Source organism: Bos mutus, chromosome 13 (genome assembly GCF_027580195.1).
Source record: "Bos mutus isolate GX-2022 chromosome 13, NWIPB_WYAK_1.1, whole genome shotgun sequence".
In the NCBI taxonomy this organism is placed as follows: Eukaryota; Metazoa; Chordata; class Mammalia; order Artiodactyla; family Bovidae; genus Bos; species Bos mutus.
Window position 1 is genome coordinate 62,799,510 of NC_091629.1, and position 25,336 is coordinate 62,824,845.

Below are 25,336 nucleotides of genomic sequence, written 5' to 3' on the forward strand. Positions count from 1 at the left end.
CCAAGGACTTTGGCTCTCCTGGTTCTTGGGCCTTGGACCACCCCCTCCACCCTCCACCCAGGTCTCAGCGTATCTGACTCAGACTGAATCACAGACTGGCTTCCCGGGATCTCCAGTTTGCAGACAGCAGATGAGACTGTGGGACTTCTCAGTCTCTAGAACAGCATGAGCCGATTGCTATAAAACATCTGCTCTGATATGTATCTATATATACCCTATGGGTTTTGTCTCTTGGGAGAACCCTGACTGGTAGAGATTTATACTCAGAGTCCTTTTCTCTTGAAACTCCTTTAGACTCACTGCTACCCTCAGAGGGCATTTATGAAAAAATAAGACTGATACTTCATGTGTTTTCTGCTTCCCAACATCTTACACACAAGCTAAAGAACATTAATTCAAAAGAAAGGGAAAATCAGTCAGCAGCTAAGTTTAAAAACAATTTCTTTTTGCTCCTCTCGACCACCTCATACAGTTGCATTCCCTGGGAGAAAAACATAATAAGCCATTCTACTTATATTTCAAAGTGCAGAAAACAATATCTACCTAACAAATGTACTCCAGGTCTACAGAGAGTTAATGCTACTCAAAGCTGCAGCTTGTTTTCCAAGATCTTTCGTATCCTTTTAGGGCCCTGCTGACCTCTCTTCATCAAAACTGGCTCTCAGTTCAGAATTTTCAGAGAAGACTCCTAAATACAAGACATATTTCCCTTAAGTCAAATTAACCCCAATCGTCATCTAAAGACATTATTGCTCTGTTCGAAGGCTCATGTGAGATATAGCGGCTCCCTATATGTCTGTTCCTTTATATTAGGTATCTGAACATTCACAGGACAAATAAAAAGGTTTCCATTCAGGATTCGGAAGTCTCTCCATATAAAAGCAGACAAACAAGAAGATCTGCAGCAGAGACCTACATTCAGCTACAATTTACCAACTTCTTGCCTAGTCTGTCATTTTGGGGCACTGCTGGCTCTTCAGAATGAGATATATTGAAAGTGGCATCAAAATGTCTGGTTCCTTTTAATAGAATAAAAAGCTAGTCATAGGAAGGAACAGTCTTCTCAGGCTCCATATTCTATTTTGGTGAATGGACTAACATAAAATCTATGGCACGTATGTTATCAGAGCAAGTAACTATATTAAGAGTATGGCAGAAAGTGAAGAAGAACTAAAGAGCCTCTTGATGAAAGTGAAAGAGGAGAGTAAAAAAGTTGATTTAAAGCTCAACATTCAGAAAACTAAGATCATGGCATCCAGTCCCAGCACTTCATGGCAAATAGATGGGGAAACAGTGGAAACAGTGGCTGACTTTATTTTGGGGGGCTCAAAGATCACTGCAGATGGTGACTGCAGCCATGAAATTAAAAGATGCTTATCCTTGAAGGAAAGTTATGACCAATCTAGACAGCATATTAAAAAGCAAAAACATTACTTTGTCAACAAAGGTCCATCTAGTCAAGGCTATGGTTTTTCCAGTGGTCATGTATGGATGTGAGAGTTGGACTATAAAGAAAGCTGAGCGCCGAAGAATTGATGCTTTTGAACTGTGGTGTTGGAGAAGACTCTTGAGAGTCCCTTGGACTGCAAGGAGATCTAACCAGTCCATCCTAAAGGAGATCAGTCCTGGGTGTTCATTGGAAGGACTGATGCTGAAGCTGAAACTCCAATTACTTTGGCTACCTGATGCCAAGAGCTGACTCATTTGAAAAGACCCTGATGCTGGGCAAGATTGAGAGCAGGAGGAGAAGGGGATGACAGAGGATGAGATGGTTGGATGGCATCATAGACTCAATGGACATGGGTTTGGGTGGACTCCAGGAGTTGGTGATGGACAGGGAGGCCAGGCGTGCTGCAGTTCATGGGGTCACAGAGTCGGACACGACTGAGCAACTGAACTGAACTGATACCACTTTTCTTATTACAGTACATTTTGTTTTTAGGGGAACACTGAGATTTATTAATTCCTACTTAAATCTTTAAAGCCGTAGCTGAAAAGATAAAAAGCCCACATTCCCCCCACTTGACTGTATCAAGAGTTAACAGCCCGCTGTTAAGTTATTGCGGGCTTCCCAGGCGGTGTTATCTCCTGCCAATGCAGGAGCTGCAACAGACTCGGGATTGATTCCTGGGTCAGGAAAATCCACTAGAGAAGGAATGCCAACCCATTCCAGTATTCTTGCCTGGAAAATTCCACGGACAGAGAAGTCTCATGGGCTACAGTCAATGGGGTCTCAAAGAGTCAGGACATGACTGAGTGACTGAGTACATACACATTAAAAGTTACTGTAACTGATGAAAAAACATCATTTTTCTCCATAGTCTCATTTAAATTACAGTACCAAAACCATCAATGAGAAAAATTACTTTAACTGAAACATGAAAGAGATGGTTTTTCTATAAAAAGTTTTTATCTCTACATATGTTACATTACTTGAATATTTAGCAATAACATCCACATGACATAGAAACAAGATAAAAGAAAATCGACATACTCAAGGGAGATATTTAGCAGATAACTGATAAATATATATATATTTATTTATTTATGGCCACACCACACACATGCAAGACCTTATTCCCCAACCAGGAATGGAACCCATGCTCCCTACAGTGGACGCACAGCGTCTTAACCACTGGACTGTCAGAGAAGTCCCGTAAATGATAAAATTTTAAAACCACACTTTGCTGGCCAGAAAAGTAACACATTAATAAGCTGCACAAGAAATCTACCTCCCTTTTTTAAAAAACTGGAAAATGGAGAAAATAATTAAAAAGAAAAAACCTCCAAAAAATTGATTCAAGTATAATCAATTGATGTTCCCAATGAAGCTGTAACTATAACAGGTGCATGCTGTGAACTTTTGCTTAAAATGTTTAATTTTTAAACATCCTGCACTTCCATAATTTCAAAATGAAAATCCTGTTTCCTTCAATACATAAAAATCTCAACTGTCTTATGCCAGCTGATGAACTTTTTGAGCAATTAAATAACAATTCTGTTTCAGAAGTCTCAAATGTTATCTGTGTAACAATGTTTCTGTAGTTTTGTATTTGAATATTTTATTGTATTTTACACCTTTTAAAATGAAATACGAAAAACGAAAAAAAAATACTGCAGCTTTTCCGTATCTCCTTATGGTACGGGGACAGGCAAACTATGGAACAAACCCAGTCTGCTGCTTGTTTTTGTAAATGAAGCTTGACTGAAGCACAGCCATGCTCCTTTGTCCCCAATGTCTCTGGCTGCTTTATTTCACAACAGTAGAGTTGAATGCTTGTGACTAAGGCCATACAGCTCACAAAACCCAAAGTATTTGCTATCTGGCTTTTCAGAGAAAGCTGCCAACTCCTGTGTCAACACCCTCCCCCACTGTAAGCTAGATTTTATTAAAACCAAGTACACAAAACTTCGATGAATATGCACTATACTGCATTATTCCCAAGTAATTACTTCAAATAACTACAAAATTTATATTCCTTCAAGGTTGACATTCTCCTTCCATAAAGACCTCAGAAAGGATGAAGAGAAAATGCAATCTTCAGCTATGTAAGTGTCACCTTCCTGTTAACAGTGAGCGTCAACTCATTTTTTTAATTTATATGGTAATTTTAACAACTATTTCAAAGACAAGAAAATTTCCCTTGCTTAACTACGAAAATACAGTTATCACAAAGAACTTCAGTGGTTTCCTTTAAAGAAAGGAAAATCTTATTTAAAACATTTAACTTTATTAGAACCTAGCCTAAGTCAAACAGTCACAAAAATTAAGTGCAGAATTTCTAGCTTTCTTACTTATTGTCTAACTTATCTAACGTATCCTTCCCTACAAACTTTTCCTTTGACCTCCTATCTTGTATCACTCAGTTCGTTGCCTTATCCTACTAGCATCCCCACAAATCACCTAACATGCTTACATTTGGCTCCAGCTTAAACAAAAGTCAACAGAGACTAACAGACTGACAGGAGGCTGGCAGTTTTTGTATCACATAATTTCCTCAACTAAAATCGCAGCCACCTACACTACCAGAGTCATGCTACAGTCTCCTCCATGGCTCCCACATGCCACAGCAATGGCTCCCACACGCTGCTGCAAGGTTTCCCGCAGGTCTCTCCTTCAGCAATGCCTGGAGGTCAGGGAAGGAAGAGGGAAGCAATAGAGATGATCTACCATTCTACACAGGTTTCCAGTATTCATTCAAAAGTAGAGTTCTATGAAAAGATATGCTGTGTGCTCACCATCAAATACCCACAACCTTGTACAATACAAGATACACAGCTGGTGCTCAACAAATATTTAAGGAATGCACGTATGACTATATTATTCCAGTAAATCTAAAGTCATGATTCCTATTTTATTCTTTTCCATCAGTGTTTTCCTTTCCAAATTAAAAAAATGATTAAAATATTTAACAAATATGTACAAAAAAAATCTAATAGTTCTATTAAAAGTCAATTGTTCTCAGTGGGTATCAAAAAACTATTGTTTAGTGGTGATCATCCTGTAAAGTGTCTCTATGTTGTGCACAGGAACTAACATAGTATTGTAGGTCAATCATACTTCAAAACACAGACTCATGGGAAAAGAGATCAGGTTTGTGGTTACCAAAGGCAGAAGGGGAATGTTGGCGGGGAAGATGAACTGGATAAGGTGGTCAAAAGGTACAAACCTAGTTATAAGATAAATAAGCAGTAGGAATGTAATGTACAACATGATTAATCAATATAATTAATGCTGCTGTATGTTATATATGAAAGTTAAGAGTAAATCCTAAAAGTTCTCATCAAACTCATTTTTTTTTCTTTAACCTTGTATCTACATAAGATGATGGATATTCACTAAATGTATTGTGATCACTCATTTCATTATGTATGTAATCATTTCATCATGCTATATTTCATCAAACTTACACAGTACTGTATGTCAAATATATCTTGATACAATTGGAAAAGAAAAAAATTACTGCTTAATTTGATGTGTCCAAACTTCTCTGAACTACAGGGAAGACACTGCAGATTCTGTTTTCAATATTCTGCCTTGTTATGGTCTCAGAAAAATACTTATCTAGAAAACATAGCCTTACATCACTTAATAGAAAATAATCAAATGTAGACATATACATGTAAGTATCTACATCAAATTACCTCAGTATTTAAGTTCCACCTTTAATATTTTGATCAGATAATTGTATTTCTATGATTTGTATTCATTCATTCACTTGCTAAATAAATTTTATATCTTGCATAATAAAACTAGGCTTTTGTTATTTTTCTATTTTTTAATTAAAAAGTCAAAAATATATAGTTCTATCTAGTACTAGGAGTACACCTAAGAAAGGACTTACATAGTTTGTGGACCAGCCAGTACTCTAAGAACTTATATAAATTCAACTAATCTTCATAAAAACCCCGTGACAGAGGTATTATGGTAAGTCCCATTTTACAGAGGGGGAAATACTTCCAGAAAAATTCAAGTACTTGTCCAGGTTTAGACAACCAAAATGTGATCAACCTGAACACTGAGCGCAGGCAACCTGGCTCTTTGCCTGTCTTATCCTATACTGCCTCTCTCCTTCATTAATGGGTAAAAATTTTATTAAAGTTATAAATATAATAATGAATTTTCAGAAAAGGTTAACAGTTACAAGCTATAAAAAACTTGTGTACTGCAAGCACACAAAAACTAGCCTTTGGAAGTATATTACAGGCTAAAATTGGAAAAACAAGAATAAGACTTTGGCCCGTGAATAAGATCTCTGTTTGACAACACACATGTTAATTATGAAACAGAATTGAGAAGTCATAGTTTTTCATGTCTTTTGATTTAACTAGTCTTTCAGGCTCTCCTCCATTGACTTAGTGTTAGTCGCTCAGTCGTGTCTGACTCTGCCACTCTATGGACTGTAGCCTGCCAGGCTCCTCTGTCCATGGAGTTCTCCAGGCAAGAACAATGGGGTGGGTAGCCATTCCCGTCTCCAGGGGATCTTCGCTACCCAGGGATCCAACCCAGGTCTCCTGCACTGCAGGCAGATTCTTTACCATCTGAGCCACCAGGGAATGAATGTCTTTTGATTTAACTGGTCTTTCATGCTGTCCTTCATTTGCTTATTCATTCAAGAAATGTTCAATACATCCTGACTGACAGGACAGAAAGGAGTTCCTGTCCTTGAGAAAAAAAATAAAATAAAAATGTGCCTAAGACAATCACATTACCGTCACAGGAATAGATGTCCTGGGCCCACAGATACATGTAAGAGGCCCAATACAGTATACAAAATACACAAAGCACATTCAAAGAGATTCTAAACCAATGTGCCAACCATGTGTTTTTTAAAAAAACAGGCATGCCTCCTTAGAAGTTAGAAAATCCTTTTTGAAGATTATCAAATAGAAATCCAGAGTTTTGAACTGTCTTTCTCAATAAAATTTTCCTTTCGCAGTAACAACAACAAAAATACACAGACATGAATATTTACTAAGGATATACTCTGTCTGAGGCACTTGACTTACTCATCTCATTACTGTTCTCAGCACCCAGGAGTTTCATAATTGCTCCTCATGAGGAAGTTGCTGAACTACGATTTAAAACTAGGTCTGTTTGATTTCAAAGTCCAGGCTATTACTCACTACCTATACTGTCCCAACCAATTTCTTAGAGCTGTGCTTAATGAATACTTTTGTTACTACAGTGTAAAATATTTTGAAATTTAATAACGGGCACATTCTCTCTCCCTAAAGTTACAAACAGAAAAACACTAAGAAATATTAAGTGCTAAGTTATTTCACTTTAATTTCATTTTGCCTATCTTTTAGTAAAATATTTGAGAATACTGTTTTATACTTTTTGTAAATCATAACCTAACACAGTAAAGATTGAGAGCAGGAGGAAAGGGGACGATACAGGATGAGATGGTTGGATGGCATCACCGACTCAATGGGCATGAGTTCGGTAGGCTCCGGGAGTTGGTGATGGACAGGGAGGCCTGGCGGCTGCAGTTCATGGAATCACAAAGAGTCAGACACGACTGAGCGACTGAACTGAACTGAACACAGCAAAAGTAATCAATAAATATTTTAACTAATTAAATACTGTGTTTCCTCTCTGTGAGCATGGCAGCCAATCAACTTAGTTCAGATTTACTACCTCCCACTCGTTCTCAGAAGCATCAACATATTCTCACTTATACTCGTCAGGACAAATGTGTCATCATGGGTGCTGCACCATAACACTATGAAAAATCCAACTTCCAAATGTTGGTAAGTTTTGTGATGCAACATAAAAGCAGGATAATTAACAGTCCGAAAGTATGTTCCACTAGGAAAGATTACATAATTCAACACCTGAGCATTTACAAATATGGGGCACTAGATAGTTTTAAGCAAAAAAAGAATTCTCAAGATTCATTTTCAAGGTTCTTCAGTATTTTGAAGCAACAACAACAAAAAAATCACAATCACTTGGAAACTATAAAATAACTGCCAAGACACACCTACCCATTTCTTTCAAATACGAGCTTCACGGGCTTCCCTGGCTGGGTGTGAAGAATTCACCTGCCAATGTAGGAAACGTAGGTTTGATCCCTAATCTGGGAAGATTCCCACATGCCTCGAAGCAACTAGGCCCGTGCACCACAACTATTAAGCCTGTGCTCTAGAGCCTGGGGGCCACGACACTGAAGCCTGCTTGCCTGGAGCCCATGCTCTGCAGCAAGAGAAGTCACTGCAATGAGAAATCCACACACTGCAACTAGAAAGTCGCCCCTGCTCACCACAACTTGAGGAAAGCCCACACAGCAATGAAGACCCACTCAAGTTGTGGTCAAAAATAAATAAGTTTTATATAAAAAAATGAGCTTCACATACTCTTCTGTCTACAGTGCTACACACCTGTCTGCTCTCCCAAGCCAGGGATGGGACAGCCTCACACTCAACTAGTTGCTCAAAGAGACAGGGAGGCCGAGCATCCTCCTCTCAGGACCTTCTGCTAGATGATGCACTTGGGTCCTTGAGATTCTAACTAACACGACTGTGGTCTTCATCTGTGGAAAAGTTAGTAGACAGGAAGATAAATAAGGTCAGACATACACTGTGGGCTCTCATTAAGAGGCCAAAAAGTAAAATTCAAAAGGTAGAGTCATCAAAATAAGTCCACATCTGTAGGATTTTAAGTGAATATCAGAATAGTGAACACAGAAATAAACAGATCACAGAATAGGAGAAACAAGTTTTTTGGTTTAGATGAATTTTTTTTAATCAGACATATAGAAAAGTAAACATTTACATTTAAAAAAAATTATAGTAATCAGAGCCTATCTAATCAAAACTGTTAACTGGAATTTTTCAACATTTCCACTTTAGCAGAATTAAGACAAATGACACATGATAGTATGATTATTTTTTTCTTCAAAAGTAACACTGCGTATGTCCTGGAGACACTACAAACTAATAAATATACTGCTATAAAGGCAACGAATCGTAATAATGATGATGCCTACAAAAGTCTGATTCTTTAAAGAAAGCCCTGGTAATCTTTCATATGCTTTTACTTCTGTTGGAGAGTGAGCTGAAATATGCTAAAATATGAGCTCCTTAAAAGCAGAAGCCAGACTAGACATGGCATCTATTCCAGCATGTAGAAAGCCTTTAATCGGTGATGAATCAAACATGGATGCTGGCTATTCAATTAGGCAAAAATTTCTGTTCCCCAGAAAAACTGATTGAGGTTTCAGTGCATTGAGAAATACGTATTTATTTACTCCCTAAGACTCACGTTAATTATCTCCTCATCCAAACTTGCTTCAAATGTTAGTTCAACAAGCTAAACAGATAAAAGAAGAGCAATGTTGAGTTCATCTTATAGGAAAGTCCGGGAAAACAGTCCTGCCACTGAGGCAGGCATCCCCGCTCAGCATACCAAGCCTAACTGACACACAGGCAGACTCATCCTCCCACTATCCGTTTGGCAACCTTTCCAGTTTCTAACTTCAGCACACACAGAAAAAAACTTTCCACAGTCTGACTACGGGAAATCATCCCTTCCTCTTTTCCATCTGTATAGAGACACAAGTCTTTCACTTCTTCTCACTTCATTTTTGCATACTAAAGGTTTTCCAATCTTGAAACTGAGAATTTTCATACTGTGCCCTCCTTGGGGAGACGGAACTTTCTTTATTTACACTGTAAGTAATATTTTATGTAAGTATAAACCATTTCTAAGGCAAGAAAATTTTCAACATTTTAATATTACTATAGTTCATAATCAGAGAAGGCAATGGCACACGACTCCAATACTCAATACTCCATATACATTTACAACAAAAAGTTAAATTTAATTCTATGTATGATTAGAAGATCACTGACTATCTGGCTTACCAAACTTACTGATAACAGATTTTAACATATAATTCATCTGTCTGAGATACAGTTTAGCCAACATGTCTCTAGCCTAATTGTTAAACATTTTACAAAAAAAATCTTACCATCAAGCCCTGAACCACTAACATATACCCTGAACCGTACATAAAGGCATTTGATTCTAAGGAGAAGAATCCTACAAGGCCTCCCTCAAATACTGCTTTCTGAGCTACGTGCACACCCTTTCACCAAAATAGCATTCTCAAAAACAGTTTTGGTCTGAGAGCCCCTTTACACTCTTAAAAATTACCTGGGATACAGAAGAGCTTTTGCTCACGGAGGTTATATCTACTGATGTATAGTATTTTAAGTTAAAACTAAAAGGAAATTTTTAAATTAATTGTTAAATTTATTTCAAAATAATAAACCTGTCACATGCTAGTATGAATATGTATTTAGAAAAATAATGATGGTCTCCCAAAAAATGTTAGTGAGGGAAACAGCACCATTTTACATTTACAAATCTCTTCATTATCTGGATTCTCAAAAGTGCTTCCACATTAAATCTTTGCAATGTGTTGCTCCAGCTGAAGTACATAAACAAAAAATGGTCTTATGCAGATAATAAAAGGACAAATATTTTAATAGGCTTTTCAGGTAATTGTGGACATTCTTTGACATTCCTCCAAAACTCAATGAGTAGTAGTTTCTTAAAGGTTCATTGAAATGTGGAATCTACAATCACATCAATTTGGACTTCTCTGGTGGTCCAATGGTCAAGAATACACTCGCCAAATGCCAGGAACATGAGTTTGATCCCTGGTCCAGGAAAAGCCAATATGCCACGGAGCAACTAAGCCTGAACACACAACTACTGAAGCCCACGTCTGTGCTCCTCAACAAGAGACATCACCACAATGAGAAGTTCGATACTACGAACAAGAGAGTAGCCCCAACTTGCCACAACTAGAGAATGCCCGTGCAGCAGTGAAGACCCAGCACAGCCAAAAAAAGACATTTAAAAAAATTTTTTAATAACTAAATAAAATCACACCAATTAACTATTAGTACTTTGTCAAATTAAAATCCACTGGTCTACCTTGTCCTTGAAAGATTCCTGTATCCATCATGCATTGATCACTTGAAAATTTTTAATCTACTGAGTTAGGCTTATCTTATTTTCCGAATGTTGAAACATTTCATTACATGATATCAAAAACAAAAACCGAACACAAAATCCTTAACATCATCACTTTCATCAGGAAAGTCTTAAAACTGAAAAACTATAAGTTCGTGGTAGCAGATGCAAGTTTTCAAGATTCTAATTTTCACTTGAAATCTTGATTTTTATCATTTGCAACACAAATCTTTTTTTTTCCCTAAGAGACAGCCTTACTTTGTTCATTTTTGAGAGAGAATGTCTAACAAACGCCTGCTGTGAAGAAGCAGTTTGTCCGCCATTCTTTCAAATACAATTGGTGTTCCATGAAAAAACTGGTTAGACTCACACAGCTCAATCAAAGTCAGGATTTTGATATAATTATTTTAAAGTATTTTAAGGGTATAAATACTCCCGTGACTTCATAAACTGAAAATATGCAATTGTTTCTTCAATGTAAAAAGAGAGCTGTGAAGCAAGCACACATGTAACCATCTATTCCAGCACATGACACAGCAAAGATGCCCAACTAACAATGACTGGGTTCCTTCCACCATTCTCTTTCACTATAATATTAATATCCATGAACTCCCTCTAGCTCTTTATTTTTCTACTTCTCTTTTAAGGCCAACCTGTCACTTACCTACCTTCAACCACTTTTAAGTTACTGAATTCCACTCTATGAGACAGAAAAACAGATAGTATTCAACCACAGGTTATGAAAAGAGGGCTTTAGAAATTAAGCATCTCATAGACACAAATTTCTCTGGTTTAGAAGTCTAGTCCTTTCCCTCTTTGTGTACCTAGTTACATTCATGATTTCCCAGAAATCTGAGCTCGAGTGTTGTTATAATATGCTTCAAAATAATTGTTGTGATAAAATTGTTTGAGGAGTCATTCTGAGTTTACACCATCTGTCTGGCATTTACTGAAGCAATTGCTAAAGATATTCTATGCATACAGATGAGATTTTTCTCAACAAAAAAGCAAAAATGTTTCCACATCTGTTGTTTTTGTTGCTATGTCACCTAGTTAACAAATTCTTTCCGAGAAAGAAAACAGGGTGAAAACATAGAACATTTTTAATATACACATTTTTTTAATGACTATTAAAATTATATCAACTTTTCAACCATCTTTTTCTACTGCTTCGCTACTATCATACTAAAATTATGTCTGTGTATGTATACATACATATATCTAAAGAGACAGAGAAATTTCTAAAATCTCAAGTCAACTGATACTGTGATTTTAATCTTTAAACAATGTCTAAGACTTTTTAAAATCATAGGTTGGAAAATTCATGCATTAAAGACTATCAGAATCAGTCTACAGATGTGAAGAAATTTATATCCAATCGATCTTACACAGTATCCAGGAATTCTAAAACATAAAGAATGCAATCATTCCACATTCCAAAAGATAGATATATTCCAATGTACAGCAAATAATTGTACCATATGAACATTTATTGCTTCTGACTACCGAGTAAGCCTCCAGGACCTAGGCACCAGCCCCATCCTTTCTTCGATTATCTGCTCTCCACCAAATGATGAGATTCTGATGGAAATGCCAATTACACCACCTGCACACCTCACACCTTCTTTGTGAAGGGGCTGATGTAGAAGAGTGCTCAACCCACCTACCAGCGCAATTGATCCGTAGATGAGTCCAAGACAATTAAGCTAAGGGGGGACGTCCCTGCAAAGGGTTTCACACGTGAACTTCAGGCCTTTGTTCTGGATCTGACTGCGATGATAAATGCCTGGAGCAGTCCATGGCTGTAACCTGTGTATTAGAGCTCTCCACAAAAAGAGATACAAGATGTAAGATGGATGGATGGATGGATGGAGGTAGGTAGGCAGACACAGAGATTTACTTTCAGGAACTGGCTCATGAAATTGTGAAGGTTCGGCCAGTCCAAAACCTGCAAGGCAGGCCGGGAGACCAAGGCAAGAACAGCAGTTGAGCTCAAAGGTAGTCTGCTGGTAGAATTCCTTCTTACCAAGGGGAGGTTCTGTTCTCTGTGCTATTAAAACCTTCAACTGACTGGAGGGGGCCCACCCACAAAATGGAGGACAATCCGCTTTACTCAGAGTCTCCCAATTTACATGTTAATCTCATCCCAAAAGATACCTTCACAGAAATATCCATTTGGTCAAATAATGTTTGACCAAATATCTCGGCACCATGGTCTAACCAAACTGACACAAAATTTAACCATCACAAGTTCATCTATTATCAATTACAGATATATCACATTAAGCATTTTAAGTTGCTCCCCCCACCTTTTTTGGGGGGAAGGGCTGCATGGCACAGTTTGACGGTCTTAGTTTCCAGACCAGGGATTGAGCCCATCCCCTCAGGAATGAAAGCAAGGAGTCTTAACCACTGGATCACCAGGGAATTCCCCTAAGTTGCTATTAAAAAAAAAAATCAGTATTGCCCTGGGACTTTCCTGGCAGTCCAGTGGTTAAGACTCTGCGCTTCCACTGCAGCAGGCATGGGTTGGATTTCTGGTCAGGGAATTAAGATCTCACATGCCACGCAGCATGGCCAAAACATTTTTAAATTTCTTTTAATTAAAAAAAAAAACTCAATATTGCCTTCACCACACAGATTACTGACTGTCTTATATCTTGTCAGAAATTTGCTGGCAGAAATAGGCAGGATACAATCTTTGGCTTTAAGGACGACAATCTGAAGGGTAGGACATGTACACAGGGAATATCACGTTGCTCGTCCTGTGCCAGACTAGAATCAGCCTGGTAACGGCGTCGTGGCCAGCTCTTCCCCTGGCCTTCACAGCACTTGGTGACTGAGCTGGCACAGAATGGGCATGAAGTAGGAAGACCCAAGACTGAACCTCAGAAGAGGATGTGGTCACCTGCTATTGTCTGCTTGCCCAGCACTCTCCCTTATTCTGGGAACAGCATGTCTGCCACTTCTTTAGGGGAAGTGCTTTTCCTCAGATTTCATCTATGCAGTTTGGGTAGGGTCCAACCATGCCCAGGTCATAAGCATAAGAATATCGCAAGCCAAGTCAATTCCTTCTCCAAGATTTTCTGAACTAGAATTACGGGAGGAAAAACAGATGCTCTGATAGAAAAACTAAGAATGTGACCCCAGTGCCCAGCAGCAACTTGTCTACAGCCATGGGGAAGACGTCTGTTTGGAAGAATGACGGCATCGTGGAGAGAGAATCAGAGATGAGAGAGAAAAAGGATAAAAGGAATCCTGATAGGCCTTCCCTGACACAGGTTCGATCCCTAGTCCAGGCAGACCCCACGTGACATGGAGCGACTAAGCCCATGCGCCAAAACTGAGTCCGTGCGCCTAGAGTCCATGCTCCGCAACGAGAAGCCACCACAATGAGAAGCCCATGCACAGCAATGAAGACCCCTACTCACCACAATTAGAGAAAGCCTGTACATAGTGACAAAGACCCAGCACAGCCAAAAATATTTTAAAAAAAAGCAATCCTCACAGTGAAAAGGCCCCAGTTCCAATCACCCTTAACACCTACATACATAAATCCATCCTGCAATTTGGTTATGTGAGTCAATAAATTCACTTTTGCTTAAACAGGACACAGCTGGGTTTCTACCCTTAAGCTCTGACTAAAAGACAAGAATTAAAGCAGAAAAAAGGTAAAATGCATCTAGGAATCATGAGGCAGAAGGACAGGTAAAGGTTAGAAGAAAGGTAAAGAAGAGACCAGGGAAGCCTGGCGTGCTGCAGTCCATGGGGCTGCAAAGAGTTGGACACGACCGAGAGACTGAACTCAACTGAACCGAAAGAAGAGACCGACTTGTCTTAGAAAAGGAAAAGGTAAAAAAAAAAAGGTCAGGAAAGACGTGAAGAGGAGGAGAATGTAAGAAGTTCTATGTGGACTCTAAGCTCAGGGGCATGCATGAATATACATGCAGGTGTTTTATTGGAAAGATGGCCTATGGTTTTCACTAGATGCTCAGAAAGGGCGCAACCAAACAAGAGAAAGGGGCCTGGTAAGCAGATCAATGCTAAATTAAGAGGCTCTGTTCCAGAAGGAAGCTAATGACAGATAATAAAGCATTTACTTTCTAATACCAGCAGTTTCTGAGTGAAGACCCCCAACAGTTAGAAGCAGGTGCTCTTCTCCTGGAGAATAGAAGGCATGCCAAGGAGAATAAGAGCAGTCATCCTAAGAGATCTCAATTAATTTTGCCTTCAGGTTTGACCCATCTGTAATTTCAAACAGATCTAGTTTCTCTCCCAAATTTCCACATAATTAGACATTCATGCCTAAACTTCCTTAAAGAAGATTCATCAATTTTCACTCCATAATTCCTTTGTCCAAAATCTTCACTTTAATAATCTGGGTTTCTGGATACCATGAAATTAGAGCAAAATTTGGTGTAAATGTGTGTGCATTTCTTGAGAAAGGAGTTCACTTTCCATCAAATTCTAATAAGACTCCTGGGACTGTATGAACGTGTATGTAGTCAAACACATAAAACCAAACAAAAAAACTTTTATTCTTTCCTGTTTTGATTTAGTAGAAAAGTTTGACAGATGATGATCCCAGAGAGCAGAAACAGAAGATGGTGTTTCCCAAACACTACTCAGAGAAGGAGAATATAAAGAAAACAAAGCCAAAAGGATGCTGCAGCTGAAAAACCTCACAATTTTGCCTAAGCGTGGCTCTCTTTATTTACAGTTGTGATCAGGTTGATTACAGAGGAAAAAGTCAAAATAACAATACCACCCAAAAAAACACTGCTGATCCTGTCACTCTCAGGAATGTCACTAATTAAAATATTACTGCACTATGATTCCATTTTAATACCAACAACTCTCCATTGTGTGGAGGTGGTGATCATTTTTGCAGATTATTAGAATCCTTTTCCTTTACTTCTTACCACCCATTAGTACTTTATATGCTCAAAGCAAGGGACAGTCAAAGAAATGGAGTGAAACTGAAATGTCAATCAAACCACATTACTACTTGCCACGATAGGTTAACAGGATAAGAAAATTACTGAGGGGACTTTCCTGGTGGTCCAGTGGTTAAGAATCCACCTGCCAATGCAGGGGACAAGCCCTGGTCTGGGAAGATCCCACATGCCATGGACCGACTGAACCCATGCGCCTCAACTCCTGAGTCTAAACCAGAGCCTGCGAGCTGCAGCTGCTGAAGCCCAATTCTCAGCTCCATTTTCAGAGATCAGAAGACTGAGTTCAGAACCTGCCCGTGGACATACAACTACACAGCAGCAGGTTTCAAATCTCGAAAGCCACATCTATTCTAAGTTCACTGCCCTAAATTTTAAAACTAAAATAAACAATACCCAAAACAAGAGAGGCGGGAGGACTTTCCTAGCAAACCAGTAGTTGGGACTCCAAGTTTCCAATGCAGGGGGCATGGGTTCAGTCCCTGGTCAGGGAACTAAGAGCCCACTTGCCCTCAAGTGCAATCAAGAAAATATTTTAAAATAATAACAACAACAGTACTCAAGAGACGATTCCAACTGCTTTCTAAGTAAGACACTGGACTTCATTCACACTTGACCAAAGACAATTATGATGTAAATACTGAAGATTAGGTTTTCAGACAAATTCACGAAAACATAGTCAAGCCATTATCTAGCAGAAGTCATCAGCCCCCAAATCTCCTAAAATTTCTAATTTCCGAACTGCTGTAAAGCAATAAATTAAACAGGAAGTTTGTGGTGAGTCTGAGCAGGTGACAAAGCAGCATTTCAGCAAATTTTAAGACAGCTAAGTCCTGGTTCCAGCAGCATGGCAGGGGAAGGACTTAACAGAAAGATCTACCAATGGCAAACGAGGATTTGGATGAAAGGGGACATTATTAGCTGGCGCTATACAAAGCTAATTTATATCTGTTTTTAGATTCAGCACCATCTTTGTGGAAACAGATTTAGGAAAATCTCTAACAAACACTGAAACCTTTTATACCTAATCCTGAATCAACCAAAAAATCCAATTAGCCTGAAAAATTACATCTCTCAGCATTCTTCTTTGTTTAATAAATAGTTTGTATAATAGGTATCTTTTAAATACTCCCTAGAGTGCAACTGCACACACAGTGTGACTCTTACTTGGTAAATACACAGCTGTGCATACGCATGTATAATTAAAGTCTTGTATTTTTTAATACAATAAACATCTATATAAATAGTCCACATAATTTGGGAATGAAGACTAAAAGGAAATACTTAAATATTTTTGAATTAGAAACAAAGCTTAAATCTATAAAAATTAGAGGGGTGATTTTATGAGCCCAGTACACAATGATAACATCTTGAAATGTTGATGAACAGCTCCATATATAAAATTTTCCAGATTAATTTAATATTAGACTTCAAAGGGCAGAAATACATTGAGTTGGCACTGTCAAAGAAGAAATTCTTTCTATAAATATATCTGCCAACATAAGAAGCTATTATAAACATAATTTAAACATTATTAGATTTACAGTCATCATAAATATTCATATTGTATTTTTAAAATAACATGATTCTAAGCTTGACAGCATTCTGGCCTTCTTCCTAAAGTCATCGTTCTCCCTCTGGCATCCCGTTAGCCTCACAGATGAAAGTCTGCCATCTCGACTCTCCAGCTTTAGACCTCATTTTCGAACTACAGGGAATCAGGAAACTTGACACTCAAGGCTGGTAAGACACATATTAAAGGAATATTAATGAGATCATGAGAGAAAAATAGGACATCAGGAGCAAAGTGCACTCTTTTTAAGCTGTTCGAAGGCTTGGAGCACTGAACTAACACTGATTTTTCAGTTTCATCCTCAGATCAACCATTAGTATAAACTCTGAAATGACCTAAAAACTTGTTGCTCTGGGGACCTTCCTGGCAGTCCAGTGGTTAGGTCTCTGCATTTCCACTGCAGGGGGCACGGCTTCCATCCCTAGCTGGGGAACTAAGATCTCACATGCCACACGGCACGACAAAAAAAAAATGTTGTTCTGATGAAGACACTGCGTATGATATGTCTATTTTAATGGGGGGTGGGGCAGGGAGGTGAATTCAATTTTATGATTTTCTTTGACTCAAATTTTGGAATATCTATATTGCATCACAGCTTTTTGCCTCTAACTTCATCTCTCTAATAACACTCTTCATAAACCCTATGCTGTGTCACAGGTCACACAGCACTTTTGGATGACTTTTAAACAGAAAATGACTTCAAACAGAAACATGCATCTTTGACGGGATATTAATCCAGGTCTCCCCTTCCATGTATCTATAGCTAAACACTGATCCTCATTATATCCGGCACATCTACTACACGTCATTGCCGTTGTTTAGTCACCAAGTTGTGTCCAAATCTTTTGTAGCCCACCAGGCTCCTCTGTCCATAGGATTTCCCAGGCATCCATACTGTCCATAGTATTCTTATACTAGAGTGGGCTGCCATTTCCCTCTTCAGGGTACCGGGTACTATCCTAGGCACCGGAAATACAGAAATGAACCAGACACAGTAGGGAGCTTGGCCTTGGAGACTCCTATAGACTGACTCATGAGAAGAAAGAAAACAAGCAGAAGTGTGATGAGTACACCAAAGCAAAAGGACAGGGCACAGCGGAAGCTCATGACGAGAGACCCTCCCCTGCCACTGCTGAGCGGCAGAGAGGCCACCCTCTAACCAAGACTGTTAGGTGATCAAGATACGGAACACTTAAAACACTTTAAAACTACCATTAAAAACTTTCCAATCACTTCCAGTTCTGGGGGAAAGAAAGGTACTTTATCCTATCCCTCACTTAGGTATAAATAAAAACATATAAAACAAACAGAAGACGACTCAAAGGCAGAGAGAAGATAAACCTCCTATGACCTCAGGACCCAAGGAACCACAGGCTGATGAGCTCCCTGAGCTTACTTGTGGCTTCATCCATCCAAGTTTGAAGAGGGAAGTCAGCAAATCCAGAAACACCAACAGGCACTGACCAAAAGAGCCCCACCAAATCCCTGCTGCAGATGGAGCAAGAGATCCAGGAAAGGGGAAGACCAGCAAGACTGAAAGCTTTGGATATTAACACTCTAGTCCGGCCAAATGCCACAGAACAAACCAACGATTCCACCCACAGACCACCAGTGGTGACAGACACCCCAGAGCCCCACCAAGGTGGCGTCAGAGAAGGCAGGGGAAGGAACCAGGGCGACCACTGCCGGATGGTCACAGACGTCCCCTCACCACCACCGCACCACACACACACGCCCAACAGAGAAGGCTGAGTGAGGAATCAGAGCTTCCGCCAGTGCCGAGCAGCAAGGAGCCCTTCCTGAGCAGGAGATCAGTGGGGCCATGTGGGGCAAGCAATGAGGCATTTCAGCACCCCCAGCCAGAAAAGGCAACACAGAGATTTACTGGGGAACCAGACACTAATGAGGAACTCTCACTAATGAGAAGGCCCAAAACATGTGGACTTAAAGAAGTTCAAGCCTCTGATACCCACATCAAACATTAAAAACAGTCCAATTTCTAGCCGGGCTTCCCAGGTGGCTCAGTGTTAAAGAAGAATCTGCCTCCCAATGTAGGAGATACGGGTTCCATCCTTGAGTTGGGAAGGCCCCCTGGAGAAGGAAATGGCAACCCACTCCAGTATTCTTGCCTGGAGAAATCCCATGAGCAGAGGAGCCTGGCGGGCTACAGCCCATAGAATCGCAAGAGTCGAACACAACTTAGCAACTCAACAACAACAACAACAATTTTTAGCGAGGTTAACCTAACACTGGAGAAGGCAATGGCAAGCCACTCCAGTACTCTTGCCTGGAAAATCCCATGGACGGAGGAGCCTGGTAGGCTGCAGTCCATGGGGTCACGAAGAGTCGGACACGACTGAGCGACTTCACTTTCACTTTTCACTTTCCTGCATTGGAGAAGGAAATGGCAACCCACTCCAGTGTTCTTGCCTGGAGAATCCCAGGGACGGGGGAGCCTGGTGGGCTCCTGTCTATGGGGTCATACAGAGTGGAACACGAATGAAGCAACTTAGCAGCAGCAGCAGCAGCAACCTAACACTGCACAATAGAGGCCCAACAACACACAGGCGGCTCTCAGGAAAAACTCCAAGCACAGCCAAGGCACTGAGAACGCCAGCCACACTACAGCGCCAAACTCAGGCACGGCGCAGATGCTGGGGTTGTCAGACAGGCAATTCAAAATAACTGCTTTTAATATCTTAAGGGCTGTGAAAGAAAAAGTAGACAAAATACTACAAGAAATGAGTAATTCAAGCAGAGGAGTGGGAAATCTCAGACAGAATAAAAAAGAAATGCTACAAACTAAAGCGCTGTAACAGACAAAATGGCTGTGAAGTGATGATCAGTAGACTGGACATGGATGGGAAAAGAATCAGTGAGCGTGAAGATACGTCAATAGAAATTTCCCAAACTGAAAACACGATAAGTACCAAAGTGAAAGTGAGAGTGTCAGTTGCTCAGTCATGTCCCACACAAATATCAAAATACCAAAAAACACACACAAAGCCACACCATCACAATAAAAAAAAAAAAAGCAAAACCATGAAGAAACACTGAATGAAAAGGATCTACTGATGGCAAATAAGCACATGAAAGAGGTTCAATGATAGGGAAATGCAAATTAAAACCACAACCTACTACTACATACCTATCAGAATGGCCAAAGTGACACAGGGGCTTCCTGGGTGGACCAGTGGTTAAGGATCCACCTTCCAATTCAGGGGTTACAGGTTTGGTCCCTGATGGGGCAACTAAGCCCACCCACAACGAGAGAGAAGTCCATGTGCCACAACAAAAACCCAGTGGAGACAAAAAAAGAGAAAAAACAAGTGACAACACCAACTGCTGCTGAGCACGCAGAGAACCTGGATCATAAGCACCGCTATTAATGGTATAAACGTTAAGATGTATGGCCACTCTGGAAAATAGTTTGGCAGTTTCTTGAAAAATCAAACATGCACACAGCAATTATACTCATGGGCATTTACGGCAGAGAAATAAAAAGGTAAATTCACAGAAAAATCTGTGCAGGAATGTTTACATGTAGCAGCTTTGTTGGCAATAGCCAGGTGAAGCACAGTACATCCATACCACGGAATACTAGTCATCAACAAAAAGAACACTGATACAGCAACAACCTGCACCAATCTCTCAAGAATTATGCTGAATCAAAGTCAACCCCAAAGGGTTAAACAGGCTTTAAGTCCATTTATATACTACTCCTGAAATGACCGTATTATAAAAATGAAGAACAGATTAGTGGCCACGAGGGGTTAAGTAGCTTCGGGGGTGGGGGGGTAGCGGGTGTGGTGATAAGGGGTCCTCCTGTTGATGGAAATGGTCAGCATCTGACTGTACCAACGTCGACACTTCAACTGTGGTGTTATCCAAGATGTCACCACTGCAGGTACAGAGGGCACAGGCGAGCCCTCCAAATGACTTCCTACAATTGCTTAAGAAGCTACAATCTTCTCAGAATGCAAAGTTTAATTAAAGGAGACTGATCAATGGTAGTATGTCAGAAAAACGGAAATCTCCTAGCAGAAAAATGGAGGGTAGGGGTGTGGCTGCTGACTGAGAGGGGGCTCACGGCTGTGCAGAAGCACAAAGCCATCAAGATTAGTACAATGCACACAATGGATTACGTGATATGCCTCAATGAAAAATTACTTTACACTGCCTTTTGATTATTCATATTGTTCACTGTAATCATGGTATTGATTACATATAAAAATATCCTAATTGTCTGTAAATTGGTCAACAATGAGACCATGGGTAGCTTTCAGCAGAAGCTGTTTACATGGGGTGCTGAAGCCATACGAGAACAGATTACGGAAGGAGCAGGAAATGAGCAGATGCAGAGAAGTAAACACGCGCAACTCTTCCCAGAAGCTGCCAGTAAAGAGGGGAAGGTGATGCTCAGAGGGGAAGGTACTACTGAAAAGCTTTATTAAAACAGAAAAAAATGAGCAAATTTACATACTGAAGGGACAAACTTGGTAAATAATGACTTTAAAGCCACATGAGCATACCCCTACACAATGTTTGATAAGAGGTTTCTGAAAAAGAAGGAACAAATATGAACAGGCCACTCTCTGACAGGAGAGGCCACGCCTGCACAGCCTGCACCGGGAGAGATGACTGTGGACAGACGCACTCGTAGGTTTCATGGTGGCAATACAGTGACAGCAACGACAACAACAGGGCGGACAGCTCTGTGGTACTGCGTGCACACTGGGACAGCCGGCCCCAGCGTCCAGCATCTGACCCTCACACCCTGCGGGGTCTCCTCCACAGAGAACAGGGTGTGTGGTCAGATGTGACAGCGTGCAACTTCCAACTTCAGACCATAAGAAGACAACGCACCTCCTTCTGAGGGAAAAGCTAGATGCAATATCCAAGTATCTGCAGAGAGGCCCAACCAGCCCCACGTGAGTGACCATCCTAGAGGCAGCTGCCCCTGCCTGGCCAAGCCTTCATGAGACAGCAACTTCATGAGAGACCCTACGCCTTTAAAACCGCCAAATACACTGCTTCTAAATGACTGACCCACAGAAACTGTGAGAGAATAAATGTTTACTGTTTTAAGCCAGGAGATCTGAGAGTAAGTTACCAAGCAGCAGTAGAGACCTACCTACTTACTTACAGGCCAGGCACAGTTCTAAGCATGTGAGGTACAAAGTAACTCACCTGTGATCCCCACATCAAGAGGAGCAAACAGATACATAGAAGTTAAGCAATTTGCCCCAATCATCACTCAGCTGGTAAGAGATATGCAGAGTGAAGTAAGCCAGAAAGAAAAAAACACCAATACAGTATACTAACGCATATACACGGATTTTAGAAAGATGGTTAACGATAACCCTGTATGCAAGACAGCAAAAGAGACACAGATGTGTAGAACAGTCTTATAGACTACAGACTCTATGGGAGAGGGCGGGGGTGGGATGATTTGGGAGAATAGCATTGAAACATGTATAATATCATATGTGAAATAAATCGCCAGTCCAGGTTCGATGCATGATATAGGATGCTCGGGGCTGGTGCACTGGGATGACCCAGAGGGATGGGATGGGGAAGGAGATGGGACGGGGGTTCAGGATGGGGAACACGTGTACACCCATGGCGGATTCATGCTGATGTATGGCAAAACCAATACAATATTGTAAAGTTTTTAAAAAAAAAGAGAGAGAGAGAGAGATGGATCCAGATTCAAATCTAAAGTCAGTTCAATTAACTGCTGGGCACGCATTCCCAAACAGAAGCAGTTCCCATTCCAAGGCTTACATTTCTGCTGTGATATAGGAGGAAAGACTCTCTGGTAAGAGAACAGGGAAAAGCAGGTGAATCAGAGAACTGAATAAAATGGAAAAGATTTGAAACAACTGCCATGAAGAGTTAGGACAGGGTCTGGCTAGAAAAATCTAACAGGATTTCCAAACAGTCCATGAGAGATCAGGAGGCATGACCTACACAGTGAATTTAAGATGAGCACAATGAAAAGAACAGAGGGCTTCTAGTGTGCCCACACACAAAGCCTAAGTTCAAGTGTGAAACAGTGGTGATGGCCAGATGGAGAAGATAACACATGCCTTTCCCAAGTGCAACTGGTACAATAAGGAGTCATGTACAGAAAAGTTTCAGAACACGCTGTATATTCTACATCAAAGTATCACAAAAGGACTGAAGAAAAGACTAAGGCGAATGATGATAAGCTGGCAGCACTCTTCATGCAACTGCCTTGGCCTCAAGCATCACAAGATTTTCTAGAGAACCTTCCCTTTTTCCTATCTCCATTCAAAACGTCATGAGAAAAATTAAAGCCTATAAAAGAAAAAGAACATACTAGTTTCATTACAATCAGACCACACTGAAGAGCAGCCTCACAATTACTCACTGACTTAATTTGATGAGATCTTACAACAGAGCTTTAGGCCCAAAACTTATCAAATTCACTTAATATTAAACTTTTCTAAATACATTCAGGTTTCAATTTCATGCATGCTTTTAAAATTACTTCACTTTACTTGACAAACTGGCACAAACTAATCTCAAACAACACACAAGAGGGCGGGGCACGGGGGGGGAATCAAACCATAGATACAAAATTTTTTCCAAGACACTTAAGACACGAAAGTGCTTGAACAGATAAAAGTGTGTAAGCTCGCTCTCTCTCTCTCTATATACATATATTTTTGTATTTTTAAAATATTCCAAATTAATAAACAAGTTTCAAACAACAAGAGTTAGTATTCCTATGACATTTTCCCTTACTTTCATTATTACTTGAAGACTTAGTAAAAACCAGTCAGAGTAAGTGCAGTCAGAAAACAAAAATTTTCTAGTAAAAGAAAAGTGTCCAAACTTGGGGCAGTTCTAGTCCTACAGAGGAACAGGAATACTTAGGGAAACCTTAAAGTGAACCTCCATCAGCCAAAAAGTTATTTCACATGTTCTCTCTCTCTCTCTCTCTGGATAAACCTACGTACTCTGAAAATAAAGTAAAATTTAAAAATATAGTAAAAAAAAAATACTTTGAAATAAAAAAAAATAAAGTACTCTGAAAATAAAGTTTAAAAAAAAAGCCTATGTACTCTGAACATAAAGCAAAACAATTCTTAAGTCTCACAAAGATTTTAATTAAAATAACACCTATAATAAAGAATTTGTAAAAAACAAGGTCGCACTGTATAGCACTGGGAGCTATATTCAATATCCTGTAGTAAACAAAATGGAAAAAATATGAAAAAAAATATATATGTATACATGAATTACTCGGCTGTACAGCAGAAATTAACACCACCATACTTTGATAAAGTAAATTTGTAAAGATAATAACACCTATAATCAAATGGTTCTGCAGGTGGCACAAGTGTTCCATCACCACCCGTCAGTCGGTCTTACCCTTATCTGCTCAGTGGAGCTGCTGCTCAGCTCATCGCCAGACTCCGAATCCTGCTGGATCCGTTCTGAGCCTTCTCCCGCTGAATCACAAGACTGTTCCTGGGGGAAGCCAGGTTTCTCTACCTCCAAGAACTCCGGACCGGGAAAGTGACCAAATAAGCGTGTCCTATTCTGGCCAGGAACTTTGGGAGAATGTGAGTCACTGGTGAGTTTTCCATTATTGTGGGTCAGGTCCAGGCTGAGGTTGATGGTCTGACCTGGAATGTAAGTGGGCCCAAAATTCTGATTGGCATCACGAACAAGACCTGTTCCTTGAACAGAAGACGAGGATGTCTTCCCAAAGCTTGACAGCTCGGGCAACCTGTTCACATTCTCCGAAGACCTCTGGAGGTGGAGACTCTGCGCCGTCTTCACAGAGTGGTTCGGCAGCCCCGCGGCCGGCTTCACCGGTGGCATCAGGGCTCGGCGGCCCACCTCTTTCACGTACTGGGCCGGCACGTAGAACGCTTTGGAACTCTCGTCTGGCTTGACCTGCCACCAGTCGTCATTGGTCTTCTTCACCAGGAGGTACCGCTCCCCTTGCTTTATCACAATTTTCCTGTCCTTCGCTTCGTACTCGTAATCATACTCCACCTCGATGTACACTGGCCCTGGAAGAGCCTTCCCGCCTCTGTCAGCCATCTTCACTCAGCAATATTCACCTCTCAGAAAGGACGCTTGGCCACATTGTGGCTTTGTGGATCACTGCAGCTGTTTTTATTTAACTGGGGAAGAGAATACAGAAAAAAGTTAACCTGGTCTGGATTTTTAATATTCATTCACAAGCATCACATGATAAAGAACAATACCTTCAAATCTCAAATCTAGAAACTAAACCTGTGCCTAATACTGTATTTACCACCCTGAAGTAAA

General features: G+C 40.2%; 1 protein-coding gene across 9 annotated transcripts in view; it reads right to left on the reverse strand.

Annotated features, from left to right (window-relative positions):
- Nucleotides 1–25,336, reverse strand: part of ARHGAP12 (Rho GTPase activating protein 12) — a 118,148-nt gene that overhangs the window by 73,413 nt on the left and 19,399 nt on the right. For all 9 annotated transcript variants that reach the window (XM_070381884.1, XM_070381883.1, XM_070381881.1 and 6 more), the window contains one exon: nt 24,425–25,188. In XM_070381884.1, coding sequence (XP_070237985.1) covers nt 24,425–25,105 — 681 coding nt within the window. In that variant the 5' untranslated portion in view covers nt 25,106–25,188. The remainder of the gene's footprint in view (nt 1–24,424; nt 25,189–25,336) is intronic.